General features: G+C 42.0%; 1 protein-coding gene across 5 annotated transcripts in view; it reads right to left on the bottom strand.

The window, feature by feature from the left end:
- Positions 1–340: 340 nt before the first annotated feature.
- The window catches only part of STARD13 (StAR related lipid transfer domain containing 13), a 314786-nt gene continuing 288466 nt past the window's right edge, over positions 341–26660 (bottom strand). For all 5 annotated transcript variants that reach the window (XM_014965999.1, XM_014965998.1, XM_014966001.1 and 2 more), the window contains 10 exons: positions 22042–23420; positions 20448–20621; positions 18246–18405; positions 14012–14210; positions 10700–10907; positions 9657–9771; positions 8665–8886; positions 6869–7086; positions 3619–3795; positions 341–3236 (listed from right to left, as the gene is read on the bottom strand). In XM_014965999.1, the coding sequence (XP_014821485.1) occupies positions 3119–3236; positions 3619–3795; positions 6869–7086; positions 8665–8886; positions 9657–9771; positions 10700–10907; positions 14012–14210; positions 18246–18405; positions 20448–20621; positions 22042–23420 (2970 nt within the window). In that variant the 3' untranslated portion in view covers positions 341–3118. The remainder of the gene's footprint in view (positions 3237–3618; positions 3796–6868; positions 7087–8664; positions 8887–9656; positions 9772–10699; positions 10908–14011; positions 14211–18245; positions 18406–20447; positions 20622–22041; positions 23421–26660) is intronic.

Below are 26660 nucleotides of genomic sequence, written 5' to 3'. Positions count from 1 at the left end.
AACGTAGATGCAGAAATGTGGGTGAATTCAGTGGGAATCAAGGGCCTAAACACTGGTGAGGACCTGAGTTTACCTTTCTCAGGCCAGCCATCCTAGCTTAATAGCTTCTTTGGAAAATATAATCATTCCCATGAAGCTCTTGTGTACTTAAGGACACTACAGGATAAGTATAATGGACAACAATATCATTTTGAGCCTAAGATCATTACTGAAGTCCCATATCAGAACAGCTTATTGTACAGCAGGTTGCAATAAAGCAAAGAAGGGCTTAAATGTCCTTGTTTCTTGTGCCAATGGATGAAATGAGCACACAAAGGAAACATGATTCTTTAGTGTACGCAAATTTATTCAACTCTGCAATTATTTATTTACAACTAATGACTGATACCAACAGATGAGGTAAAAATATGAGGTATTGATATGAGTATAACATTTTAAAATGCAATTATCATAATGCATTCTCAATGGCAATGTAACAATACAAAATACTGTGGTAGCTGAATGGTAGACACGGTATAATGTGCATTTTAAAGAAATCTTATTTCATTGGTACATGGCTTAGAGATGCCGGAAGCACATGACAGGGCTTCTGCAAGGGTAGGAGGACAATTCTGCCTTGCTAACGGTGGCAGGTGGCACAGAGCCCCTTCCAGCTGAGCAATGACTTGTCAGACAGGATAAAACTACTGTCCAGGTTTTCCCTTCATTTCCTTATTTACTGTCAGACAATTGCCATTCCCAGGGCCAGGAATTCTGCAGCCATTAATACTGAGGCACTATTGCATTCATTTATGCAAACTAATGTAGCAGAAGTGCTCTAATTGCTTGTGTTTTGGAAAAAAAGCCAGCACAAAACCTGCTGCCATGGCTACACGCATTTGGGGAGGAGGCACAGCTTTCTGGGATGGCAGTCCTGCTGGAACATGAGGACTGGTCTTGTCCCACCAGTTCATAAGCCACTGCTTGCTCCTGGGAAGGCTGGATGTGGCAGCAGTGGTTTGTTGTGGCTGGCTGGTGACTGCCAGACCTCAACATGACCACCTAAGGGTTTGAGTGCTCTCCTGTCTTTAACACTTAAAAAACATGCAATAGTTGCACGTGGCAACTATTGTTGGCCATAAACTGGAGGCAGGAGCTCACGGACAGCCAACCTCCCTGATCCTATGAGTTACGCAACACCACTTCTGTGACATGGAAAGAGAGGCAGGTCATGAGAGGAAAAGACAACAGTGACTTTTTCGGAGTCCTGCTGCTCCATGGCATGACCAGGATGGGTCACCCTGCCCCTGTCCACCCTGAGCTCCTACCAGCTCAGTTCCTCAGATTGTAGGGCTGTCCTCCACCAGCACAGCCCTTATGCCTATGCATGACGGCACGTGGGACCGTGCCCTAGCAGCAATCAAGGACCGCACAGAGTCCACCCCACAGCACCCACACCTGGGGCAGACTCAAAGCACTGGCAGTGCCACTGCAAGAAAAGACTTCTCCATTTACTCTGTAGCTTCATGTAAGACATGTATTGACCTCATATGAAATCTTAGCGGATTTTGTTGGAAGGACTGAGCTAAAACACTGGCTATGAATAACTCAGCTGGTTTATGCAGCAATAAATAAAGTCAAAGTGAACAAATGCGATTAATGAAGAACAGTATTAACAGGCTTGTACATTCCTATTGGATCATAGATGTAATACAATTTTTGGTCTTCGGTTAGTTAAACACAAAACAGAACCCTGCCTTAAAGGTAACGTCAACAAATTATTATTATTACTTTTAAAGCATTCTTCCATTAGCAAAATAATAGGTCCCTGAAAATGAAATGATACAATAGGCTTAAATGGCTCCTACTCCTCATAGTCAGGGGCTAATCCTGCTCCCACCGATGCCTAGAGATGCAGGATCACGCAGATCAGTGCAATATAATATGAAAATGCTGTTACTATAAAAGCAATCTTTCCAAGCATAGTCTGCATTTAGTCTTTTAAATCTCCGAGTTGTGTTTAAAAGCTTCAAAAAAGTTTAGTTATTTGTATAGTAAGAATATTAAAAGGTATGGTATTCATCTGCACATCTGTGTCCACTGGATGTGGAAAATCTGCTTTGGAGTTTCTTAACAATTAGCCATCTCCATGGAAGAAGGAAAGAACAACACAGAAACACTTACTCAGAACCTAGACAAAACGCTAAAAAAAACCCATTTACAGCTTAATAACTTACCAGTCTGATTTCAGACACCTCAGCACAGACAGTGTTACCTTGTACTCTCCAGGAATGAGCAATTACTATGAATGCTGCACATAGTGAGGTTCTCCAGTGGCAGATATACCATTAATTAAGGCAACAGGTAAGTTTTCAACACCTTGTACACAAACTTTCTGCAGCTGAATAGAAATGGCCTTCAAAATGTCTACCTCAGTTACATTTCCATGTATTTTATTTGGTGAAACTGATCCACTCCTCATTATTTTTAAACGTACAGCAGCCTCCCTCCTCCTTAGTTCTTTTCATTCTTCCTACATCTATTTCTAGGTACCTTCTCACAGCATACACAAACACGAAACATATTTGACAACAGGTGTTTCTGTTGTCACATGGATTATTCCCAGTAGCCCTGTGACAATAGCAAACACAGCTTATGTAGTAGTGACACACTAAGAAACAAGTGACAGATTCATTTAAGGTCCGACTGATGCAAGTGATTTGCACTGAGTTATATACAAAATAATTAATTTATACATATACATATATATAGATATAATATAGATAAATATATACATACTGTACATAATTTATTTACAATTAAAATATGCTTCTTAGAAGCCTTTAAATACCAGAGTTCTGTAACACACAATTATGGCAATAGTCTGATTTTAAAGTAATAATGATAAAAGCTCTCAGAAGAAATGTTTACTTCAATAATTGAAATTAATACAGAAGGGATGTGGTGGGGGGACGTGAAATCTCCAGAACAAAAGAACTTTCCTATAAAATTCCTGTTTCACCTTTGTACAGACCCAGGTCTGGTCAGATTTCTGCAGCTTAAGTAAGATCTTTGCTTTCGGCCTTCCTGTTCCCTGCCAGACCCCGATTTATGCTCCCAGGCTCCCAGGAATGCTTCCTCAGATTTTTGTTTCTGGTCCCTCGGCAATCAGAGGCTGAAATGAGTTTCTGATCCTGGCAACTTCTGCTGCACACAGATGTCCAAAGCCTTTGTTGTACCACTCTGGGGAATGTCCTCTGAAGAAATGGAAAGAGAATTATTGAGAAACTCAAATACTTAAGAAATGTGCCCCGCAGGAATGAGCTTGTCATGCTTCCCTACTCCCCGCTGCCCACGGTGGTGGTGGTGACTTCAAATATTTGTCATTGTAAGCGTACTCTGAAGTTCTCCCTTGCAGTAATCAAATAAGCAGATTTTATTTCTATGATCACATCGTAACAGTGGGAGATACTGAGTGGAGAAATGAGCTTGGTGGATAGAAAAAAAAAGACTGCAGAAAGACTCCAAAGCAACAAAGCTACATTGACCATGTCCTCTGTTTCCAACATCTCCCTTCCCTGAGCTAGCGGTTTTTGCCCTGCTGAACGGACATCTGCTTTTTACATGTGAGATACTTACTTCAGGTCAATTCTGCAGATGTGGGTCAGTCTGGCTTTTCCTGAGCCACAAGGCTCTATCAAGTACTGAGAGTCCATCACGATGGCTCGCACAGCTCCCATAAGAGGAGCCTCTTCGTGCTCCACAGAGATGGCAACCAGCATGCACATCCCCTTTGGCAAATCTGTCCTCCATGTCCTGCAGCAACACATTCAAGACAGAATCACTTTAGTAAAGAAACTTTTGGGCACATGAGGAAGAACCAGAATTAAAGACACAGCTTGCTTGTCTGCTTATCCTTCTTGTTGCCTGCAATGCCACTGGACTGCCCCAGAAGTCCCTGGAGAAGTTTCCCAACTGGGAGTCTGACCATGATGTAGAATGGCCACTCATCTATGTTGTTGCAGGCTCCAGGTTGAGAAGTTTTGCTCCTTCACATGAGCATTTTGTAACCATTATGTATTACAGGGCATGATCCAGGCTTTTGCAGACAGACAGAAGTTTTGGAAAGGAGAAACTGAGCATAAGCCACCCAGAAAAGTCTGAAATTTTGCATTGCACCCGTGCAGACTTACAGAACAACAAATACAGAAATCCTCACTACGACCCATTTTGACTTCTGAAACTCCCAGAACATGTTTCCAGGCCGTCTAAATTAAAAATAAAATGTCCTTTTATTTTTCCTCTCTCCCAAGTTTCAATCCTCTCTTACATGCTGCAGAAGTTTTCCACCGAGTTCAGGAGCCCTAGACTTTAATACTTAATATTTTTTTCTTGTCTGTAAGTGTTCTCTACATATTATGGTGCCTCATATCTTTCTCCTCTGGTCTTTTCTATGCTGCGGGAAGAAATGAGAAATTCCCACTGTGTTGTGTAATGTGCATCATCTTGCCACGGACTGTCTGAGACAGGGATTATGCTATCTTGGGAAGTATCATGTTTTAGAAGGTAAGCTGCTTTCAAGGACTGCTGAAGTTTGGACTTCAGCAGATAATTTTAACATTATGCATATTTCCTATATGAAATTGAGCTGTTATTCAAGACACTGCAGGAAGATACGGACTTCAGGAGGTTTCACATGTGTCTGTGCATTAATAAAAATGATGAGTTATCTTGGCAGATGAAAGACATGGAGAGTAGGAAATCACATCTCAGTTCTACTGTCAAATGCTGAACCAGCTACTCTGAATGCCTTCAGAGTGATTAGATGTGACCATAGCATTTTGGTAACCACATGGCACTTACTTGGGCCGTTTGTGAAGTGGAAAACTATGTATCCAGAGACTGCAGAAAACTCATGATTCTTATTCCCAGCTATATGGGTTGAGACCAGTTTCTGTATTTCTCTAAATATCTTACAGTAGTAAAACCAGGCATGGCTCCTAACTCACAGAGATGCTGTGATACTTAAGAACATTAAACATTTGAGGAATCTTTAATGACAAGCAATGCCTGCGCAGGGCAGCGGAGAGCTGCATCAAATCCCAGGCATATGAAACATCACCCCTATCCTCTTACCATTAGAGCCTTCTCAAGGGAGCCTAATCCCCTTGTTATGACTGTTAAATTAGAAAAAAAAAAAAAGAACAACTAAGTTGTTCTTCCACAGTCAAAAGTTTGATTGGGAAGGAGAAAATTGCCGTCTGTTAAAACATATTTATTCATGTCCCCAGAGATGAATTATAATTTCACTGTTCACTTCCCACCAATCATAAGGTATCAAATTGACTGCGATATTGCTGGCTAACCTTGCTCTAGACCTAATGATATAAATCAAAAGAGATAAACAACAGAGTCTGACAGATCTGCCTGATGGCTGTTTTCAGCCCTTAAAAACCCACCAGGACTCAGTTTTATGATATGTATTTCAGTCCTTGGGGGTCATTCTGCCTGGGTTAGTGAAAAGAATGAGAACTCAATGGCAAGATTTTTCTTTAACTGATGTGACTGCACAGCAGGTCCTTAAAGAACATAAAACACCATGAAACCTAATAGTGTACTAAGTGCCAAATAAGGGGACAGAATTATGGTCATCAAAACCTCCCTGCTGCTCCCAGACAATCTTCTTGGTGCTATCAGAGGGCCAAATTTATCACCGATTTAACTCAATAATATTATTTAAGAAAATTAATTATAAAATACTTAATTTAGCCCAGTGTACTGCAGAAAGGCAAAGGAAATAGAGTAATGGGAGAACTGGTGTTTTAACATTATAAAGAACTTTCAGAAAATATTTTTTAAATCTTCCCCGAAGAGTTCCAATAATTCTTCCTTTATACCGACAATATCTGCATGTTATCATTCTCTAAGAGAATACTGAAGTTCATAAAAGGAATCTACTATTATAATTATATTTTATTGGTCTCATCTTTTTCCTTCAATCTTTGTTCCCTCTATTACCAGTCTGACTCACTGGACTATTTCCTTTGTCAAAACTGCTTAGTATTTCTCTGGCACATCATTTCAATCAAAGAAAGTAGAGACCAAGAATGGGAATGCACAAAATCATCCTGAAATAAATAACTGTAGGAATGACCCTGTAAGTGAAATATGTCAGCAGCTCCACAACAGCTCCTAGCAAGCAAAGGGCCAGGATTTCAAAGGCAGAAGGTACATAAGAGGAATATTCTTATCTCTTCTGTACAGGCAGATAGACAATGGCACAACTGGGACTGAATTTGGAATATTGATACACAGCTATACATTTATTTGAGAGATGTCATCCACTGGAAGACAGACAGAATACATATCTACTGCCCCTTTCTGTTCATTTTTACACTAGGATTTTTATGGGTTAGCATTTCCTGGTCTACAAAAACTCCAACTGCAAATCTAAAATAACAACTTATATAGACACAATATAACAACCTTAGCTTAAAAGCATCACTATCTTCTCTACTAAACATTTGGCTCTTAAACATCAAACATTCCCCAGAGAACAGCAAAAGCAGTGTAAAAAACAATTGGGTTCTATTTGCACTGTTTTGACAACAAACAAAGCGAAGAGGGAACAGCAGCTATTATCAGACATCTGTTCTAAGGAAGAAATGATATTTATGGCCTCAGGAGTATGCGCTGCTCAAATTACATCAGAGAAAAGGTCAGCATGCTCTAGGTGTACAATTTTAATTCAGTTTCAGAAATCAACACTGCTGCCCAGAAGTAGAGTTCTCGAAGCACAATTATACAGATGCGAAGGTTGAGGTAAGACCAGATCTTCCTTGTATGCACTGCAGGAAGCAAAGGGACTGGAGAACTGACCTTAGCTTACCTTAGAACAACAAAGTCTCGGACAGGATGAGGAGCCATGCTGTTCAAAACGTACTGGTAAACTTCTGTCTGCTTGTCCAGGCTCTCGACCACCTTCCACTGCAAGAAGTCCTCGTCCCAGAGGTGACGTTCTCTCAGCACTCGGTTCAGGACAACTGATGGGGGGGCTTCAACTTCCACCGAGGCTTTCCAAAGCCTAAGGGGGTTCCCATCCCCAACCTGGAGCAAAGTAACAAAACATAAAACCCCATGATCTATACGTGTATGTTCAGCAGAAGATCACTGATGACAGAATCTTGCTATGGGCAAGCTTAAGAGCATGCAGATTTCCCTGCTAACCATCACTATTACTGCTACTGCTGCTGCTCTTCTGTATGTGAAAACATATGCATACGAGCGTCAGATGGAGAAGTGACACATTACTTCTGCTCTCACACCAGCCTATATCTGGACCAGTTCCCGTAGTGCCAGTGGAGTTGCTGTATTATTTCTGGTGTGACAGACACTTTTTCAACCCCAAGCATCCTAACTGTAATGAAGAATATGTCTGTGTGTAGAAGTTAAAACAGACGAAAGGAGAGACCAAAACCCTGGGCTGAAATAAAGCTATCACCTTGGGCAATCTGATGCTGTAGCTGGGACTGAGCATCAATTAACTCTCCTGGTTAATTAATGGAAGAGCAGAACACATGTTGATTCACTTATGTGTCAGATACACAGATGTTTGCTCCTCAAAATAGCCGCAAGGGAAGTATTGGGAAAATGCCTTTCAAAGAAGGAACACTCGAACTGCTTGCTAAGTCGAGGTTCCTGTTACATCTCCACAGCGTCAATACAGGGAGTGGAAAGAGCTAGGCTATGTAACAGATGAATATCCCAAATTACACACATACATCCTATCTGCATGGTTTTGGGGCTACCATATTTCAAGTTAAATGTAAGCACTTGAAGTAAGATCTTGCAATGAATGTAAGATCTTGCAATCTTTCTAACCCCTCCCTATGCTGGCATCCTCACATACCAACACCAGCACTGCAGAAACCTGCAGCACCTCCCACAGACCCAGGATTGCATCCCCAGAAACCTACCTCCCACCTTAAATCATGTTGTTAAAATTCTCAGTTCCCCTGTCCTCTGCCCGGGAGCCTCAGGAGCCCCCAATCCCTTCTGCAGTCTCATGTGCCCGTGACCCCAGTCCTTTGCGTGCCCCGATTTGCTCCCTCCCCTCTCCCACATCCGACTCCCATCCTGAGCCCTTCCCAACCTCTGCAGTCCCTCCCTGGAGAGGTCACTCACAGAAGCTGGCTACAAACCAGAGAAACTGTGATTTCTTTGACCTAACAAAGCTAAGCAAAAGCTAAGCCTGGCTAAGTAAAGCAGCATGCAGCCTGAAGAGGCAGCTTTAATACCTACATTCTGGCTGTGTTCTCCAAACTATTGGCAAACAACAGGAGATGGTCAGAAACTTTTCCCGTTCCCCAAAGAGCTCAGACCAGTACTGTTATCTCTTGTTTAAAGTCTCAGCTCTCTCTCTGGTTGTGGTGTTTGCTGTATCACTTACTTTATCCATTTTGGAAACCTTAGCTTGCCTTGTGTGCCTTTTCCTGGAACCTCATACTTGAATTATTATTATATTCCATTTTAAACTGCTTTTAAGTAGTCTTAAAAAAACCTAATTGTGTGCCTCACTAGGCAGAAGGGTATGTGTTTAGCCATGCAACAAGTCAGGGTGTTCCATAGCTAGGCTGTATTTTGCTTTGGTTTCTTTATTGCTTTTTCTACGTCTCCCCAAATTACCTTTTTGTAGGCGAGCTCTGTGTTCTCTATACTGGAACATGTGACCCATCCTTTGAATTTCTCTTTTGCTTCTTTCTGGAGATTCTGCATGAGACTTTCCAGGTACATCTGATAATTCCCCCCTTCCTCATCCACTTGTTTCCCAAGCTCGTCCAGGGTGGGAGAATGCACTTCTGCATCGACATAGGAGTTTCGGGACTGGGTGACCATCTCATGAGGGACCTGTGCCACAGAAGATGGAGGGGAAACATACAGGGAAAAACTCCAGCTGAGAACTTTTCCTTAAGGCAATGCATTTCTAGGCTAATGGAGCATTCAGCATCCAACTGCAATGACCCTGTATGCTATAAAATGGATACCTATTTCTGTCTTTGCTCCTTACATTGCAAGATGAGAAATCAAAGTAGTATAATGAAACAGTCCGTAGCTCAGAATAGCACTACTCATGCAGAACCATATAAGACTGTCAACACACCTGTGTTGCTCCTCTAATCCCCAGAAATGTTGCCTTGTGCTTCCAGGAAAGGGAGATACGAGCATCTTCCCCCTGCAGTGAAAGATGCAGGGAGACTGCATCTCCCTCTGTAATTTTAGCTTTATTGCATGTCACACAGAAATAAAGTGTATGGGCTCTTCTTTTGAGATGAATAAGTTTTAATTGACGTGCTAAAGGCATCATAACAATATGAAATGTTAAACCAGCAGATTTTTATTTTAATTAGACTAAGATTTCCTAATCCAGTAATTTGGGTTGAAAACTGCCACAGAGTAATTACCCTGCATTTTTAATAGTTGCATCTTTGAATGCTAGAACAGTCATAAAGAAATGAGATAAATAAACTTTAGATGGAGCAAGTTTACAAATAAGTGAGGCACCATCAATCTCTGAGCTAATACAAGACAGAAAATGTAAGCGTAAGCATAAACATCAATACTTCAAAGGATGCTGCATTATGTGGCCATGAATAATGCCGTTTGAGTCTCTCACTCACCTCAAAAAGTTTGTTGCATTCCATTATCATGTGAGCAAGTCCCTGAGTAGCTGCCAGGTTTTCACTGAGGTCCTTCTGATCTGGCTTCCCTGTTGCATATTTTTTCTGTATTACTCTGTAAATGAATTTAGTGTCTCAGGTAAAACGAGCTGAGTCTTTTTAATACGAAAGCATACAGCAGCAGGATGTTCAGAACACCAGAGAGAAAAGCCTATCTTTAGCTTTTATTTATCACAAAAGATTGCTCAGATTGTTGGGCCATTTTTAAAGGAAAAATAGCTACATAAAATATTGTTGAGCCAAAGGTAAAAGCAGGAAAGGTTATGCATGTCCTGCATTATGTGTTGTACCTTTTGAAATGGATTTCTAACAGACAGGGTGTACAGTGGTTTATGTTGTTACTGCTAAAAGCACTTGCTCAGACACTGGTTGTACAGGTACATGACCACGAATCTCTGTATTCTTAACCAGATGCGGGGGAAAAAACAGTCAGCAGGGACACCAAGTTGGGACCACTAATGTTTAAGAGGGTCTATGCCCTGTTTAGTCTATGTTTACCATGCTACACACCATCTTAACATAGCTTGAAATAAACTCGGTTTCCCAAGTGGCAGAATGTAGCCAGAAAATACAGGGTGAAAAAACACTCACTGAAAATCCATGTGTTAAAATCCTTTAAAACACGGTCAGTCTTTGACTTCAACCAGAGCAAAATCAGGCCCTTTGCTTTCACAGAAGCCTACATTACTTATGCAAAACTCAGCAGTGCCCCATTGAAATTTTGCATGGAAAGCAGGCACTGCACGTTCACAACAGTCAGCCAGAAACACCTGCTGGGCTTCTGAAAACACCTTCTGTGCATGTGCAAGTGTGCTTCTGGCTCTGCAGCATGGGCCTTCCCCTCTCACTGAAGCCATGCCCTGTGTAACCTGTGCTGGAAAGGAGACTCTTTGGAAGATTTTATCCTGCATATCTTTAGAAACATGGAAAGCATAATTTTGCATCAAGGATATGACTCTTCGTGGTGTTGAGACGAAACTTACCTTGGTGAGCTTTCTTTTTTCACTATATTGAGGTGGAAAAGGGAAGGGGCCAGACAGACAGCTATGTTCATAGGAGTCATCTGATTCTCCTCCACGGAGGTGACGTCGCTCAGGAAGCAGAGCAGAGTCTGCAAAACCTCCCGGTTCTCGTCAGACATCAACATGATGGCCGCCTGCACCGCCTGCAGCCGCTGCTCCTTGGGGACATCTGAGGGAAAGCAAGAGACATTCATGGGGGTCAACTGTAAGATCAGATAAGGAGCCAGGAACACAGTCAGAACACAGTCACACTCTGGGAAGGGCTTTCTGAAGAGGCAGATGACAGGGCATGAAGGGGTGAAGCCCAGCTGGCTGTTGGCGGGCTGTGGTATTTGCTCCTCCATCAAGCACCACGCGCCTAACCAGTGCATGACATTTCTCTGCTTATTTGAAAGGCTCTTCCTCAAAAAAGAGACTGAACTTCACTTAAAGTTTATGAAAGGTAAGTAGTACTCAGTACTTCTGTCTTTAAATGGTATTTTTCAGGTTTCTTTTATCCCCTGGGAAGGCAGTTCAAAAGTCTTAGAGAAGCTTCGGGAAAGTACTTACACTCGTGTCCTACACCATAAAAAGAGTTTAATGAAAGCGGTAATGGATACGCTGAAATAGCATTTCAGACAGATTCATTTCTGAAACTACCATAAGTTTTCTCAGTTTGGACTTGGAGCCCTCCTCTGGGTATTACATACGCTCTATATAATTGAACAGAAGAAGAACAAAAGTAGATTTACAGTACAGGGAACAGCCTGCTTTTAAGCTCTGCCCGCTAGCCCTGTCCAAGCACTTTATTTTAAAAGCTTTCTGACATGGGTGACAAACTGAACACAGCCCAATGCTTCCAATTTTCTAGAAATGGCAACGCCAGGTCTTTCTGAGAAGTCAGGGGAGCCTTGGCTAAATCCATGCAACGTCTTTTCTCCCCACATAGTCTCCTGGCACTCCCATACCTGTGCTGGTGCACTGGTGGGTCTGATGCATAGAGAAGAAGACCGGCCAGCCTTTCAATCATAGGTTAACATTAGGCAACTGAGAGTTTTGGGGAAATGGAGAAAGCTTCCTCAAGGCTATGCCATATAGACTACTACACTAATCATCTCATCCCCGATCCTCAGTGTTACAGCAAACCAAACCATTCTAGATATATGAAAAAGGTCCTGGACATATGAAAAATCTTCAGTGAGTCCCAGAAAATCAGAAATCCCTTGCCAACACACTAAGAGAGGAAAAATCCTTCCTAACTTCACATTAGTAATTTGTTTAACAGGATGAAGGGGAAGAAAAACTCCCAGCTACAGATTTATTTAATTGCAGACATTATGAAATACAATTGGTATCCCAGCAATTTGCAACATTTTTCTTTCTGTAAAAGGAGTTTTGTCAGTAACGCCTGAAACAGAAAAATATATTTGTTGTTGGTTACATGGAAAAAAACCCCACTGCTACTCATTCTTCATCCAAATGTTGGTCTCCAGTGTCTATAGAGCCCATCTTCTCTTGTTCCCACCTTGGATTATACAAACCCATCCTCAAATCCTTCTGAAATCCTTTAAATACTGGTGCAGTTCAAGAAAATGTTTCCGAGCACTTTTTTCGCCCCTCTGATCAGCGTAAAGGAGAGTTCTCCAGACTTCCCACTGCAGTTCCATGTGGGGTCACAGAGTCAGCCTGTGCCCCTTTTTACAGCAATTTTTTGTTGGCTGCTAGTGATGTTTCACCCGTCAGCCTTATGGCTGTTGCAAATACCAATGCCCGTTCCTGACTTGGGGATGGGAATTCCTTCTGGCTACAGACCAAATAGTGCTGATGACACTGAGATCTGCCATGTCTTTCTTCCTTTGGCAAGGGGGTAGTTTACTTGGAGTATTTACTTGGCCTGTGTCAAGACAGGACATTCCTAATTTTCATCAAGCAATCGTTTAAAGGCAATTTGTTTCCAAGGACATGTAGAACATGTCCTTCTGGTGGATAATCTTCTCCTTGGCCATGTCACTGATGGAAACAACTGTGACTGATTGCCATTTTATTAGCACTGGGACTTTCCGTTGCTTTTCTGAACAAGCTCACTGATGTGTGTGTAGGCAGACAAGAGCTGCAACTTGTGAGCAGGAAAGAAGGGGAAATGATGGTCCAGGACTAAGCACCAATGGTTTCAGTTTACTTTTGTCCCAAGGCATCGTGTATGACCAAATCCACTAAATTTATTCGCAATGCTGTCTCTCATGTGCAGGATCACAGCATTTCTCTACCAGCTACAGACACTGAGATGTTAAATACATTAGTGACCATGTGCCACAGACAGATTTTTACAGTAAAGGGAGGCACGGAAGTAACTTAGATTCTTTTGCACTGGGATTATACAGTGTTTAAAAATGGCTTTCTATTGTTTTGGCAGCTGAAACGTCTGCAAGTGAAAAGACTAGACACGCTTCTCTTTAGTGCTTCCAGTTATTTGGCTTAGGCTGGCTGGGTATGCTTTTCTGTATCTGCCAGAGCAGTGGCTGACTGGCCTTCATAATGGACATTGTCAGGAAAAAACACTAATTCCTCTGGCGTTTCAGTGTTTTCCTCATTGTTTATTTCTCCCTCAGTCTGGGGAAGAGATACACAGTCATTTCCTGATTTACAGGGATTGTCATCATTCTGATGCATTTCAGTCTCAGATTTTGCTGAAGACTGCTTATGCTGAAATGAAAAGAAGAAATTCTGCTTTTTTCCCTTTGTCTATGAGATCTTCACGTAGAAGCTGAAGATGTAAACGAAGGCGGCTTGTTGCTTTCATGTACATTTTACTGACTATAATGAAAAGGCAAATAATCAAAAGTCACAGCAAAGAAGAGGACTGCACAGGCGCATGTTTTCATGGTCAAGTACCACTTCTCCATGCCTAGAAGATTCACTTCTATTGACATGCCTACATGAAATGAGCCCATAGTTTAAAGAAGTCTGAAAAAACCATGAGTCTTCGCGCTTTATATGTCCATGGCAGCCTGCCTTTCTGGCTTCTTTCTGATTGTGAGGCTGATATTTTCAAAGCTTCTCAAGATGATTTGAACACTGTCTTTCCATGAAATTTGCTAGTACTTTGACATTGAAACCTTTAGGCAGTTCTAAAAATCTCTCAGTGAAAGATTTTGAGGGCAGAGAGGTTACACCTCAAAGATGAGCAGAAAAAATCCCACCCTCTGTTTGCATAACAGTTTTTTTTGCAACATACTACTATACAATAGATAACATTGTATAATTGTTTAAAATAATAAAAACATTGGAACTCACATTGGTAGATGTGTAGAAAAGTCTCTCCTAGCTTACTTGTGAGGAGGGGTTCCGGCAAGTCTCTGAAAAATTGCTTTACCATGTCTGCCACATCATATGCCGACTGGTCTTCATAGCTGACATTTTCTGGGGAGCTCTCATTCATCTGACGTAGGGCCTGGATTCGGGATTTCACTCCAGATTTTCGAAACAGACCCACCTAAAAAAGCACCGTGTTGAAATGAGTTTTAAAAAGAAAGTTGTTTAAGGAATATATATATTTAAAAAAAAATATATAAATCTATTGCAGGCAGATCAGATCATGACCAAAGCTTGAGTTGCTTATTTTACTCTAGGCAAGAACAAGAGAAACAAGTCAAATGTGATGGTCCTAATTTTCCCACAGTCTTGTAGGCAAGTGCCTGCTCTCATGATGGGACTGTAAGAGTTAATAACACTGCTGCTCTTCATCCCATCCTAGAGGGAGAGTTCAGAGTGCATGTGGTTTCCCTGCTGCCTGAAGAGTTTAAGCAAGATGCTCAGCTGATATAAATCAGCAGTGGCTTGCTTGGCTTGGGTGACTGTCTGTTGATTTACTCCAGCTGAGAATCTAGTTCCTCTTATTTATTTGGGTATGTATTTTGAAGACTAACAAGAAAATATTATGCTCAGCTAAGTAATAGATGCTGTGGCAAAAGATTAGTACATCCTGGTAGAGCTTTAAAATCAAGACCAAATCTATTTTTTTCCCCTTCCTGCTCTCTGCTTCCAACAGTTCCCCCAAATCCCACTGAAAACCCCAGTTCGAAAGTGGGGGCCATGAAGGGATGACACCTACAGTGTCACTAAGATACATTTTTATCCTGTTTGCTCTCTACTCTAAAGGAAGCGGTAATTCTTGAAATGACGCCTGCAAGTGCCTTCATGGCAGTGCTGCCCTTTTACCGCCCTTCTCCCCAGTGGAATTCCCCCGAGGCGAATTCCTGAGCCTTAACCACATTATTTATTCCCAAGTGAGTTTACAGTGTTTCACTTGGGAAGTGTCAGCACTGTTTTCCTTCAGTTTTGCAGGGGAAAAGGTGAAATATTGAGAAAGACCAATGAAAAAGGCGCATTTCAGGTTTGGAATCGTAGACTTCTGCTCCCCTGTGCCTGCTGTCTCACTGGTGGTCAGTTCAGCTTTCTGCCTGGCATAATCCGCCAACAAAAATGTGTGAAGGCAAGGAAATCATGCCTTTTGGCTTCTTCCCCTTACTTCTGCCAGTGCAGAGTTCACGTACCTCCCTCCTCTCCCTAGAACAACTCCCATGCTCAACTGTAGGGTATTTCGGACTTTTGTTAATTTACACATTAATGGCACTAATCACACAAATCACACACGCTGCAGCAGTTCTGTGAGGGGATGTATTTATTTACATGGAAATGAACTGCTACACGAGACTGGCTGTGAGTAGCTCTTCTATGTCTTCTTATTGATGAATTTAGTGTCACTCGTGAGCTAAATTTATACGTATGAAGTAGAGAACTGGAGTGTGCCCTGTGTACATCTTGGTGCACTGTGTTTCTGTTCGCAGGTGAAGCTCTGCTCTTTGTTCTGACAAGAGAATACAACAAAGAGCATCTGGCTCTTTTAATCTGGTTTTCCCTTTCTCTTCTTCTTTTTAAATCCCTTTTCCTCTTAAAAATGTTTGCTGAAGATACAAAGGACACATGCTAATTCTATCAAAAAAATACAGTTTTGGTATGTGGTAGATAAATGCGAGAGCAGAGGCTCAGTTCTCTGCTTTTGATGGAAAGTGTCCTTGCTGGCGTAAAGAACCTTTAAAAACTTCCAGCTAAGTCTTATTCGAGAGGTCAGACATCAAATCTCACCTGTGCAATCTCCTGCTGCACATCATTCTGCTAGTCTCGATCTCTGGTTTTGTTTAATGATATTTATCCAAACTGTTATTTCCCTTTTTCTTGGAAAAAACCATAATTAATCAGAAGAGGACTTGATAGAAAAAGATGTTTTAGGCTCTGTTCTGCAATATTACAGACTCATTCTGTAAATAAAATGGGACTATAAATCCAGTGATTTATCAGACACTGGTCTGGCCCAATCTCTTTATTATCCTCATGCTGTGGATCATCTGCTCTGGAAGTAGCCGTATGATGCGTGACAGAAATAAAGATGCAGTTGACAAAGGCAAAGCGGTTTCTATTTCACAAGTTGAAACTGAATTAAATATCCTACAAATACTGGTGAGGCTCCTCATGCCATCTTAGAAATTTCAGTGCCAGCAGTCAGACCTTACAACGATTTAGAGCAACCTCAGCTTTGCCAAGTGCGTGCAGTAGAAGTTCTGATGCCTGTTTAGGACTCTAGCCTGCCTTCTGCAGTGCACAGAACAGACACATAAGCAAGACGCTGGGAGAGACTGGAGGCTGCTTAGACCTCTGGCTGGGCATTAGGAGACTTTGAATTAAATGGTAACAAGCAGAGAAGCTCTGTAAAGCAGGGGAGCTGAATTGCCTGGAGGGTTTTGGCTTAGAAAGATTTTTGGTGGAAAGATATTTTAAACATATTCTGAATTTCTATTCAATATTTTCCCAATTCCACTCCAAGTGGAAATTCAAGCTGAGTTGCAATGGCCCTTCACGTAGCTCCGAAGCTTCCCAGCAACTAAACCCTCCCTCTCATAGCAGATACTTGTCTGAGACTGCCCACAGACACTCATTTGACTGCCTCAAATCTCTCATGGGCTTTTTTTCTTCTCTTTGGTTTTATCCTCCCTTCTATTTTTTCCCCCATTTACTCCCCTCTCTTTTATCTTTCTTCCTATTGCTCTGCTTCTTTGCTGACAAGCCGATCCCTATCCCCACATCTCCAGTGCTTCATACTTGGGCAAGCATCTCCTTCTCCAATTCCATCGCTGATTCCAGCCTTGCTGCATCACTGCATCACTCTTCTTCCTATACTGGGTTTCCCTGCTCAGTGCACAAACCCAGATTACCATAGCGATAACCAGGCATATTAGCTACCAAATATATTGCTTTACTGAATATATTGCTTCTAGTTGTCTCTATGCATCTTCTATTAATACATTTCCAACAGGCTATTTATTCTTCCCATCCCTCAACTCCTGTGCTACATATGGTAGGCAGAACTCACCTCACCTCACTTTTGACACCCAGCAGCTAGATGACAAGATTGGACCACTACAGAATCTCTTTACAGTCAACAGAGAGAAAGGATAGGAAGGACCTGTGTCTCCTCACTGGCTGTAAAGAGAAATGGATGTGGTTCATAGCTAGGCATCTAAATTTTTTGACTTCCATTCTGGGGAAAACTACTATAACCCAACAAAATAACGTGAACAGCAACCAGAACGGCAATTAGAAAATGCAAAAACTCAGAACTGACCACTTCCATCCTTTTTGTGTGCTCAGAGCTAAGAAAGCAGCAGTCTGTGGAGTAAAATGCTGGTTGTTCCTTTTCTAAAAGCAGTTATGGAAAAGGTCAATAATAGTAGAAGACTCAACTCAATCAGCCAGGGGGTTTCTCGCACTCCTATGTTCATAAAGATACATATCCTCATCCTGAGGGGAAGAACAGTAAAAATATGATTGGTATGTCCCTGCTCTGTGGCTAAAGGGAATAAAAAATCTGAAATACTTTGAGGATGAGGGTCTCCCAGCTGGCTTGCTGCAGCTAAGAACACTATAAAAGGAAACGTACCGTAATGGCTTTGGCATTGAACCCCTGCTGACCTAACTCTATCTGGATATATCTGACTTTGTCAACAGAATACTTTGAATATTTTGCTGACTTTGCTCTCTATTCTTGGACTTTTATTTCTTTGCTAAGTAAATAAAACCTTTTGTACCATATCTTGTGAAATGGTGAATGCAGTTAACCCTCAATGGCAAGAGTCAAGCATAAGCAGTGCAGATATGGGTAGAAGCTGGGAGTCTTGAGCTCTGATTCAGTAGACAAGAGACCCTTACTCCATTCTTTGAGGTAGGCTATTGTACACAAATCAGCAGGACTGTTACAGCTACAAGAATTCAACAGAGTAGCTGAACACAAATGTCAAAATGGCAAACCATTAGGATTGGCACCAAGTCTCAAATCATCAGAGAGATCTGGCCCAACATGTGATATAGCAATCTTCAAATAATTCTGGTGCTAAGTACAAAAAGCTTCAGTGTTGCTTGCTTAGGGTGGCTTTTCAGAAAAAAATTAACTGAGTCCCTGGAGTAAAGTTCATACCTGATCCAGACAGTTGTTCCGTAAGTAGCGTAGTGCTTGCTGTATGCTCTGGGGAAGAGGCTGTCCCGTTCTCTGGACATGAACTATCAGAGGCACACCAAAGACATTCTTGTCTTTGTAGTCAGGGACTTTCATTCTCTTCATGAACTTTGGCACAGACCTGAAAATTAACAGGAACAGGTTGCATGAAAATAGCAGAGTAAACATAGTCTCTCTGGGTAACACTGCTGGCAGAAATTGGTAACTGAGGGCACCTCCTTTTTTATAAAGATGGTGAAATAATGTTCAATGCACAATGCATGGACGTTTAACAATCTGTATAATTGATGGATCTCTTGACAATTTTGATAAGTTGATGGCCTCTCGCTCTACAATATAGCTTAACAATCTGTTCTAACAAAAAACTTTTACTGCGCAGCTGTCATCCAGCTGAAGCCAACATGGTTTAAATCATACATTAGGGACTCAAAGGAATGGCACAGCAAAGCACAATGCAGAGGATATTTGAGAGAAATGGAGGTTGAGTCCTCTAACATGCTGAATGATTTTTACACTACCAGTTACAGGACTTATTATTTCTATTGACTAACAATTTACAGTAATAAATGATGGTGGGAAATCCCTATGTGCCAGACTCATCCCTAGTGTTATATGATTCAACTTCAGTGAAGCTGGTGAGCTTCCTTTCTTCCAAAAATGACGGTGAAAACAAGAACAATCTGGATTCCCTTTGGGGGAGTCATGACTGCAGTGGAATTAAAAAAAAAAACAAAAGGATGAATACGACCTGAATGTGACAAGGATTTTTCTCATCTGTGTGGGAAGGAGATACAATTTGGATTAAATGACCTACTGAAGGAGTGCAGCACGTAACTTTACAGCTATTTAGAGTCCCACTCCTATAAAACCTTAGAGACTGATTATACAAACTGAAGAAATATTTGTCAGCAGGGAAAACCTCTGTACAAGCACCAGGATCTAGAATTCTAGTATTCTAGTCTGTTTATTTGGAGTTAGTTAAAGTGAGATTCATTTCAGTACAGACATTTGCAGCTGCAGGGAGCTACACCAAAGGAGAACTGTGATCTGGGGGTTCATCTTAGAATCAGAATAATTGAGTTTCAGCCCTCTAATGGAGATTAAGAAAGATTTGGCAGTCCACCCTGCCTCTATACCCACTGTGGAGTGAGGCATCTCTGGCGAGTGACCCAAATCCTCAGCCTTGGCTAGAATAAGCTGCCTTTGGAGTTGCCTGTCTTTTTCCACTGACCACAGACAGCCGGACCGACTTGTTCAGATTAAATTTAAAACTTTTTGGAGTGTCTGGTGTCAGTGAAGTGGATCTTACAGGTAGTTCCTTGTATCTGTTTTTCCGTTTCTAAAGACAAGCTTGTCTTATCTAGCTCACAGCTGAATTTAGTGGGATTTTGGTGAAGTGTGCTGAACGTGGAAATCACAATGTAAATGTCAAGTCATATTATTTTTGGATAAAGTGTCTCTGTGTATTAGGAAAAGTTTCTGTTATCCTTTTGATTATTTTTCAGATGCTTACAATCGATGCCCTTTCCATTCCAGAATACCTGAGTCTGTGTTGCCCATCACGGTTTGTGTACTATTAAACATGCAGATTTCTGTAGGCAGTTGCTACAGAAGGAGCCACCCTGCCAGGAGTCATGTCCCTCTGCCCTTCTCTGAGTGACCAGGTAGCTGTCACAGCTGCTACCGCTGCAAACTCCCTCTAATGCAAATCCAGGACTAGGCTACCGCTTAGATCTTTTGGTCTGCAGAGAAAAGTCCTGTAACTGTTCTAACCCTTCTTCTAAAGCACAAACAAACCTATACATGAAGTACCAGCAGCAGCTGTTTCTTTTCGAATCACAAAATGAATTTTGGGGAAGACTTACTGTAAACATTTCCTACTTTTAATCACTCTCTCCTACTCCTGTTTATTTTTCTGGAACTGGAGTGTTGTTAGAGAGGCCAGGGTTGTCTCTCCATTAGAGCACAGGAATGAAGTCAGATCTCCAGGATCTATTTCTGACTCTGCCACTGAGTCACTGGGCAGAAACGGATTAAAGGGGACGGTTTCAAATTCTACAGTTCTTCTAATTGCATTTACTGAATGTACTATCAGAATAACAGAATTAGGAGAAACTGTTTTCTTCTGAAAATAGCTCTCTCTCAGTTATTGATGGTACTCACCAGGTCCAGCCATGTTTGTTAGACATGGAGTACTTCTCCATGATGGCAGTAAGACGAAGCAGAGAGAATTTTTGCAGTAGATTCAGCTGGGCTGCTGACTGATTGCTGATGTGAAGTGATGCGATGGAGTGGCTCAGGCGATGAGAGATTTGGAAACTATGCCATCGCAATCGCCTTTAGCAAAAGAAACAACAGAAAAATCAGAGAATTGCTTTAACTGGGCAGAAAAAGTTGGTATATACTGTGAGATAGGGCTGGGACAGTTCACAAAACATACATAAACACACACATTATTGCTCGTGGTGTGTCAGCTGAAGGAAAATGTAGCTTGGAGGCAAATAAAACAATTTGCTCAATCTCTTTAATTTTGGATTGGAAATGCCCAAAAGCTTAGATTCACAAGTGGGTGTGTGTCCTGTCCATGTACTCAGGGAAGCAGTGCTGCCTGCTATGCCCTTTAGCCCACACATTTCCAACAGCATGTGGGAGATCCGGATTCAAATGTTCTCTCCCTGACTCAGAATCATAGCATTTGTACTGGGATTTGATGTCTGGTCCCTCACCTCCCAGGGGACCAGCCTGACCACCAAGGTATTTGGAGATGAGGTTCTCCAAACATCTCTACTATTAAATACTGAAGGATTTTTTGGAGAAGGGATTGAACCCTGTGTCTCCTTGGCAAGAGCCGTAACCACCAAACTATTGAGCCACTCACATCTTTTCTTTACTCCAATACACTTTCTCTATGTACTGGATATATTGGGAAAAAAAAAACCACCATTTCAGTTTCTTGTTTTGCTAAACAGCAGTTCTGGCTCAAATCCTAAAAACTTTGGCACTGCTCATTTACTCAGCAGTTTCCTCGAGTTCATTCACTTGTGATGGTGGTGAGCAAGCACAGGCAGCAGTAAACCGTGGCATGGCAGAATCCTCTGTGAGCACATGTCAAGACTAACAGCAGATCAGAAAATGCCAGGTTATATTCTCACTGCTTTTGCACTACGAATCCACCCTACACACAGCTGTATGGATCCACAAAGGACTGCTTCCTTGGCTCAACAGGAACCCATCCCTCTGACTTAAAACAGGTCTGAAAACTATTAACAAAATCCCACTTTTCACTTTTATTAAGAACTTAATTTTATACCAGCATTTCATCCAGTCATGCAAGGGACTGAGGCAGGCTGGGGAAATTCTCTTTGAGCACAAAGGGACACATTTTTGAAGCAGATGAGTGTGTTAAAAAAAGTGCACAAACCTACTGATGCATAAATACTTGGGCGCATAAGTTAGAAGACAAACTGAAAATACATCCCACAACATATACAGGGTCCTACTATATAATCCATGGATCAAGAGAGAGAAAAAAAGGCCCTAGTTTGCTCTATTAAACCAATTCTCCATTGATTCCACATAGGAATTTCCCTAGCAGGATGCCCCTTCTCCCGAAGTCTCACCTTTCCTCAGGAGGTCCCCATCCCCATACAGGATGAGTATGGTACCCTGCACCTTCTGACGTCCAGGCTGAGAGTCTCTGATTCATTATATTTTATTTCACAATTTATGGAATTGTGTACAAAATCTTGCTACTTACCTGTTTGGCCTTGTGAGAGAGGCTCCCACCCCAGAGTCTCTCCTGTCCCTAACACCAGTGGCCTCTGATTCATTCAGGGATGTTCCATCTCTGTCCATGTCACTCGGTGTGGTCCGGCCATCAGAGACAGAGTTTCCTTCAAAATCAAGCGTGATCTGCGTGGGGGACTGGAAAGGTAACGATGGAGATTCCCTGACTGACACATCAGCAACTGGCAGAGCTGGTAACACATTCTTTGACCAGTCATCTACTACCTCCTGGAGTCCATTGACATGTTGCAAAATGTCATCTAAATGAGGAAAAAGGACATCTTTCTCTAAGTCCAAGAGGTCCCCAGTGCTAGCATACAAGTGGGAACCTGGAACATTGTCATAAATACTAATTCTGCTCTCTTTAGGACAGCAAGCCATCAATCCGGACTCTTTTGGAGTAGAGCAGTTCTGCTTTCCCAAAGAGATGCTGCCTGTCCTCCAGTTTACACTGTTACTGTTATCTGTAGGGGAGAGGCTTTCAATAGAAAGCGCCTTTGGGAAGGTCCCCGGTTTGTGGTCCTTGGGAATATGCACAACCAAGTTCTCTTGGGAATGAAATTCATTTTTGCGATTTTGGTCTACCACTTCCCGTAAGGCTGTTCCGGCCAGAACATCTAGGTCCTCCAGGTACATCCCACCTCTCTTGTTTGCTTCATGGCACTTGCGTTCCTTCAGACATGGTGTGCTCACCCCACTGCTGCTATTTTCAGACTGACTGCTGTCACTGCTGGATTTGGCAGAAAAGGAAAGTCCTCTTTTGACTGAATCTTGTCCTAAATTTTGGAGATCACCATTGACTATCTGTACACAGTGCATGTCTTTCAAAGACTTTGGCTCACACTGGAGAACAGGTCCACTTATCTCTAAAGGACCTGTTCTTCCTGAGCCTTTTAGTTTTCCATGCACACCTTTTGCTTTTAGTGTCTCCATGCGTTTTAGAAAGGTTCTTGCTTTGGTTCGTGTTGGTTTCTCATTCTTCAGGTTGTCCTTGGGGGACAGGGCGGTGTTTATTGCAGTGGAGTCTTGCAGCAGTGTGCTTTCTACATCATGCTGGCCAGAGCAGTCGCAGGTCTCCCTGGCAGCGCTGCTGTTGCCAGACTGACTCCTGTTGTCACTTCCCCCACTGCTCTCACTGTGAATAGAGGAGACCTCAGGTTCACTCAGATCTGTAAGGACGCTCTCGCTGCTTGTTGTATTTTTCATTTTAATGTCCCCAGAAGATCCATGTCTGTCTGACCGGTGAAGCAAAGCATCAAAGTCGTCCACCCGAGACCATCGTCTGCTGGTTCTTTGGAAAGTCCATTTATTACTGATAGCACAGAGGTCTTCTTCATCTGAATCTTCACTCTGGAAAACAGCAAATTGTTCGTGTTAAAAGCAGGTGGTTTTACTCATTATTTGAACAAATGTGATTGTGCTGCTCCATGTGAGAACAGGTGGTAAGGTCTCCCTGAATCTAGTTTATGAAAGATTGGTCATCAATCCTTTCATACTTTCATAACAGTCTCTTTCATTTAATTGTGAAGACTGCTACGAGGATCTTAATAAGTAAAGAATAAAAGTCTGCCCTATTTTAGGGAGCGCATGAGTTCCATCAATACCTCTAGGCTTCTGTACCGTGCACACTCCTTCAGTACATTTGCCTGTGTATTCAACTGTGTAGGACTGATGCCCATAGTGACTGTTTATTAAAAAACAGGGTTTTATAAGGTCCAAGTACAGGGATCCTGACTTGCAGGGATGATGCACACAGTAAAGACTTGGGAAGAATCACAGAATTGTCTACGTTGGAAGGGATCTTTAAGATCATCGATTCCAACCATCACTGCCAAAACCACCACTAGACTATGTCCCTAATGCTCCCTGAGGAGCCGGGTACCACAGCAATGTGAGCCATTTAAGAAACCAAGACAGCAAATATCCGATGCTGCACTTAGTTTTGCAGTGAGAACTAAGTAAACATCTATAAACTTCACAGATCAGGTACATCTAACAGGATTTATGTTTCAGGAACATAACTACAGATGAATAGCCACGATGCTTAAAATAACAATAAACCAAATATTTGGAGGCATTGCTTAGGGTGGGTCTGAGTGCAGGCAAAGGAGGGCAACCATGGAGGTGTGGGGCAGAAGCAGCCAGGCTCAGTCCTGGATGGGGCAGCATCCACAGCTGAGGTGAGCTTCCCTACAGTGGCAACCACTATCTTTATTGCCTTTTCCATCAGAGGCACCCCAAACTTGATGACCTCCACCCTGCCCCACTGTCTCTGGGTTCCCCCAGCCCCTCCTGAGGCCGCAGCAGCCCCACAAGCCTCCCTGGTCTCATCCCTCAGCCTGGGGCACGCAGACCTGGACTTATGTTTAGGCAGCTCCAGGAACTACTCTGCAATGCAGACAACATGCACCTTGAAAAAAAATTTGGACAAAAAAAGCTCTCCCTATGACATTTTTCTCATCTGTTTGCTCAAACAAAAAAGATACATCTTTCAGCATGAAGCACGCGGTCGGTGCCGAGCTCGCTCTTCTCTAAGGATGCGAAGCCCACAGTTGCTAATGAGTATCCTTTCCCTGACTTTGAACTGAGTTTATACTGTGTTATTCTTCTACGTTTGTTTTAAAGCAGAACAAACTAACTTCACCTACATGACATCCAAACAGCTCTTCACATTCTTGGAAGCAGTATGAAGGCAGTAAAATATGACAGGCTGTCAGACTAAAATGAGGTGCTAAACCAGAAAGACTATTTTGGGACTGGAAAAATTCTCATTTTAAAAGTCTATTATTAGAAGTATTTTTCTATGAAGTTTTGATGGTAAAGTTATCTCCCATCTCTGACTATATCTCCGCTGGTCTGTCTAATTGAAAAATGTAAAACAAATTGTACCAGAACCCCCAAAACCTTAAATAATGTGAAACCTCAAAAGATGAAGGTTGGGATCAGTAGTGTGCCATAAACGTTTGCCAGTTTATCACTTCAAGTCAGCCAGATGTTTCAGATCATGTCCAAACCATAAAATAAAATATAGCTATGAAATTTTGGGTTTAGTCGTTCCTGTTAATGTTGAGGTGTGCAGTGCTCCTGCAGCTGATGTTAGTTCACAGGAATGAATGGAGACCTTAGTTCTGCTTCTAGCTAGAGAAAAAATTAAGCAGCTTGAGAAGTGGCAGGAAAGGGGCTAGAAAAGGCCATTTTGTCTGCAGGGAAGTAACAGCTCTACCTTCATTTTAGCTCCACAGTCTGCTGTATGCATATACAGAGCAAAGGACTGCACAGACTCAGGCACTTAAAAATCCATCTATTGTGGTCTTAGCAGTGCCACAAAGTGGATATTTTGAAAACCGCAAGGGTATGTACTTCTAAATATTTAGTAGCGGTAATTATATCTACAAAGCATACCATTGCTGAAGCATTGATGGCACCAGCCAATAGGATAAAAATATATTTTTTTTATTTGTTGTACATCCCAATATGCCAAAGGGACCTTAAAGAAGATTCTTGGCTGACACAAATCCCTGTAGCTGCAATGATATTACTGTATGAACCAACAGGATTTAGCCTGAATTTTCTACAAGCTGGAATCGATTAAACTAGCCAAAGTGGTAGAGACACTGTGAAAAACACCAAGTAGAGAGCACAGAGCAGGAGACAGAAATAAACATCAGTTCAGTGGTGACTATACTTTAAATCATTTTTAGAGGAAAATGAGTTTTGAGATTTTTTTTTTTTTAAGAAAGTAGAGATGAACAGAAATGGATATTGGTAGTAAACAAGTTTTGCCTCTAACCACAACAAAGATAGGATTACATTCTCCCCAAGAACCACTCAGAAAATATAGAGGGGTTTCGGTGTCGAAATTTGCAGCTCAATAAGGTTTAATTTAGTTTTTTTAGTTGGTAATGAAACATGCTTGTGTTTCATCAGAAGCAAAATCAGACAAATGAAATATCTGGATACTGAAATGCTGCCATGGTGACTCACTCCAAATTCGTCTGCACTGCAAGTCCTGTGACATAATGTGCTTTTTTTTTGATGGAATCAGTAGAAATTCTGGAAGCCACGAACATCCTGAATGACCCACTGCTCTTGTTAGATATCGGAGTGCGCTGACAAACGAGACTCTCCTGAAAAAAATGCAGAGAGCACTTTGCCAACTGACATGTCACCAGCTATGGGGACAGTGGATCAAGAGTAGGTCTGAAAGCACTGATTCATCTTACCCAGGCGGAGCAGGCATCTTGGAGCAGTGACTGTACACTTCTACTGACCTAGGGTGAAATCAAGTGCATGGCTTTGGACCATACTCAAAAGTCCACTTAATACCATTATGTTTGGGAAGATGAGAAGGGGCAAGTTTCTCGGGAAGTGACTGATAACATTTGCCAAAGAGAAAGAGGTTTTGATTCACAGATTTGTCTCAGTTGATTTAAAATAGTACAGCTTTTTTGACTGAGGGTGTACTTGCCCAAGACACAGAGGGATGCTAACAAAAGGCAAAAAGTGGGCTTATTTGCGGTGGAATTCTGCCACATTTTTCCAGCTGGGGGCAGGAATTCTCATAAATCGACAGCTGCAGAAGGCAGTTAA

This window comes from Calidris pugnax, unplaced genomic scaffold, assembly GCF_001431845.1.
Source record: "Calidris pugnax isolate Ruff unplaced genomic scaffold, ASM143184v1 scaffold20, whole genome shotgun sequence".
Taxonomy (NCBI): Eukaryota; Metazoa; Chordata; class Aves; order Charadriiformes; family Scolopacidae; genus Calidris; species Calidris pugnax.
Note: the sequence above shows the minus strand (reverse complement) of the source record. Positions and strands in the feature narration are given on the sequence as shown.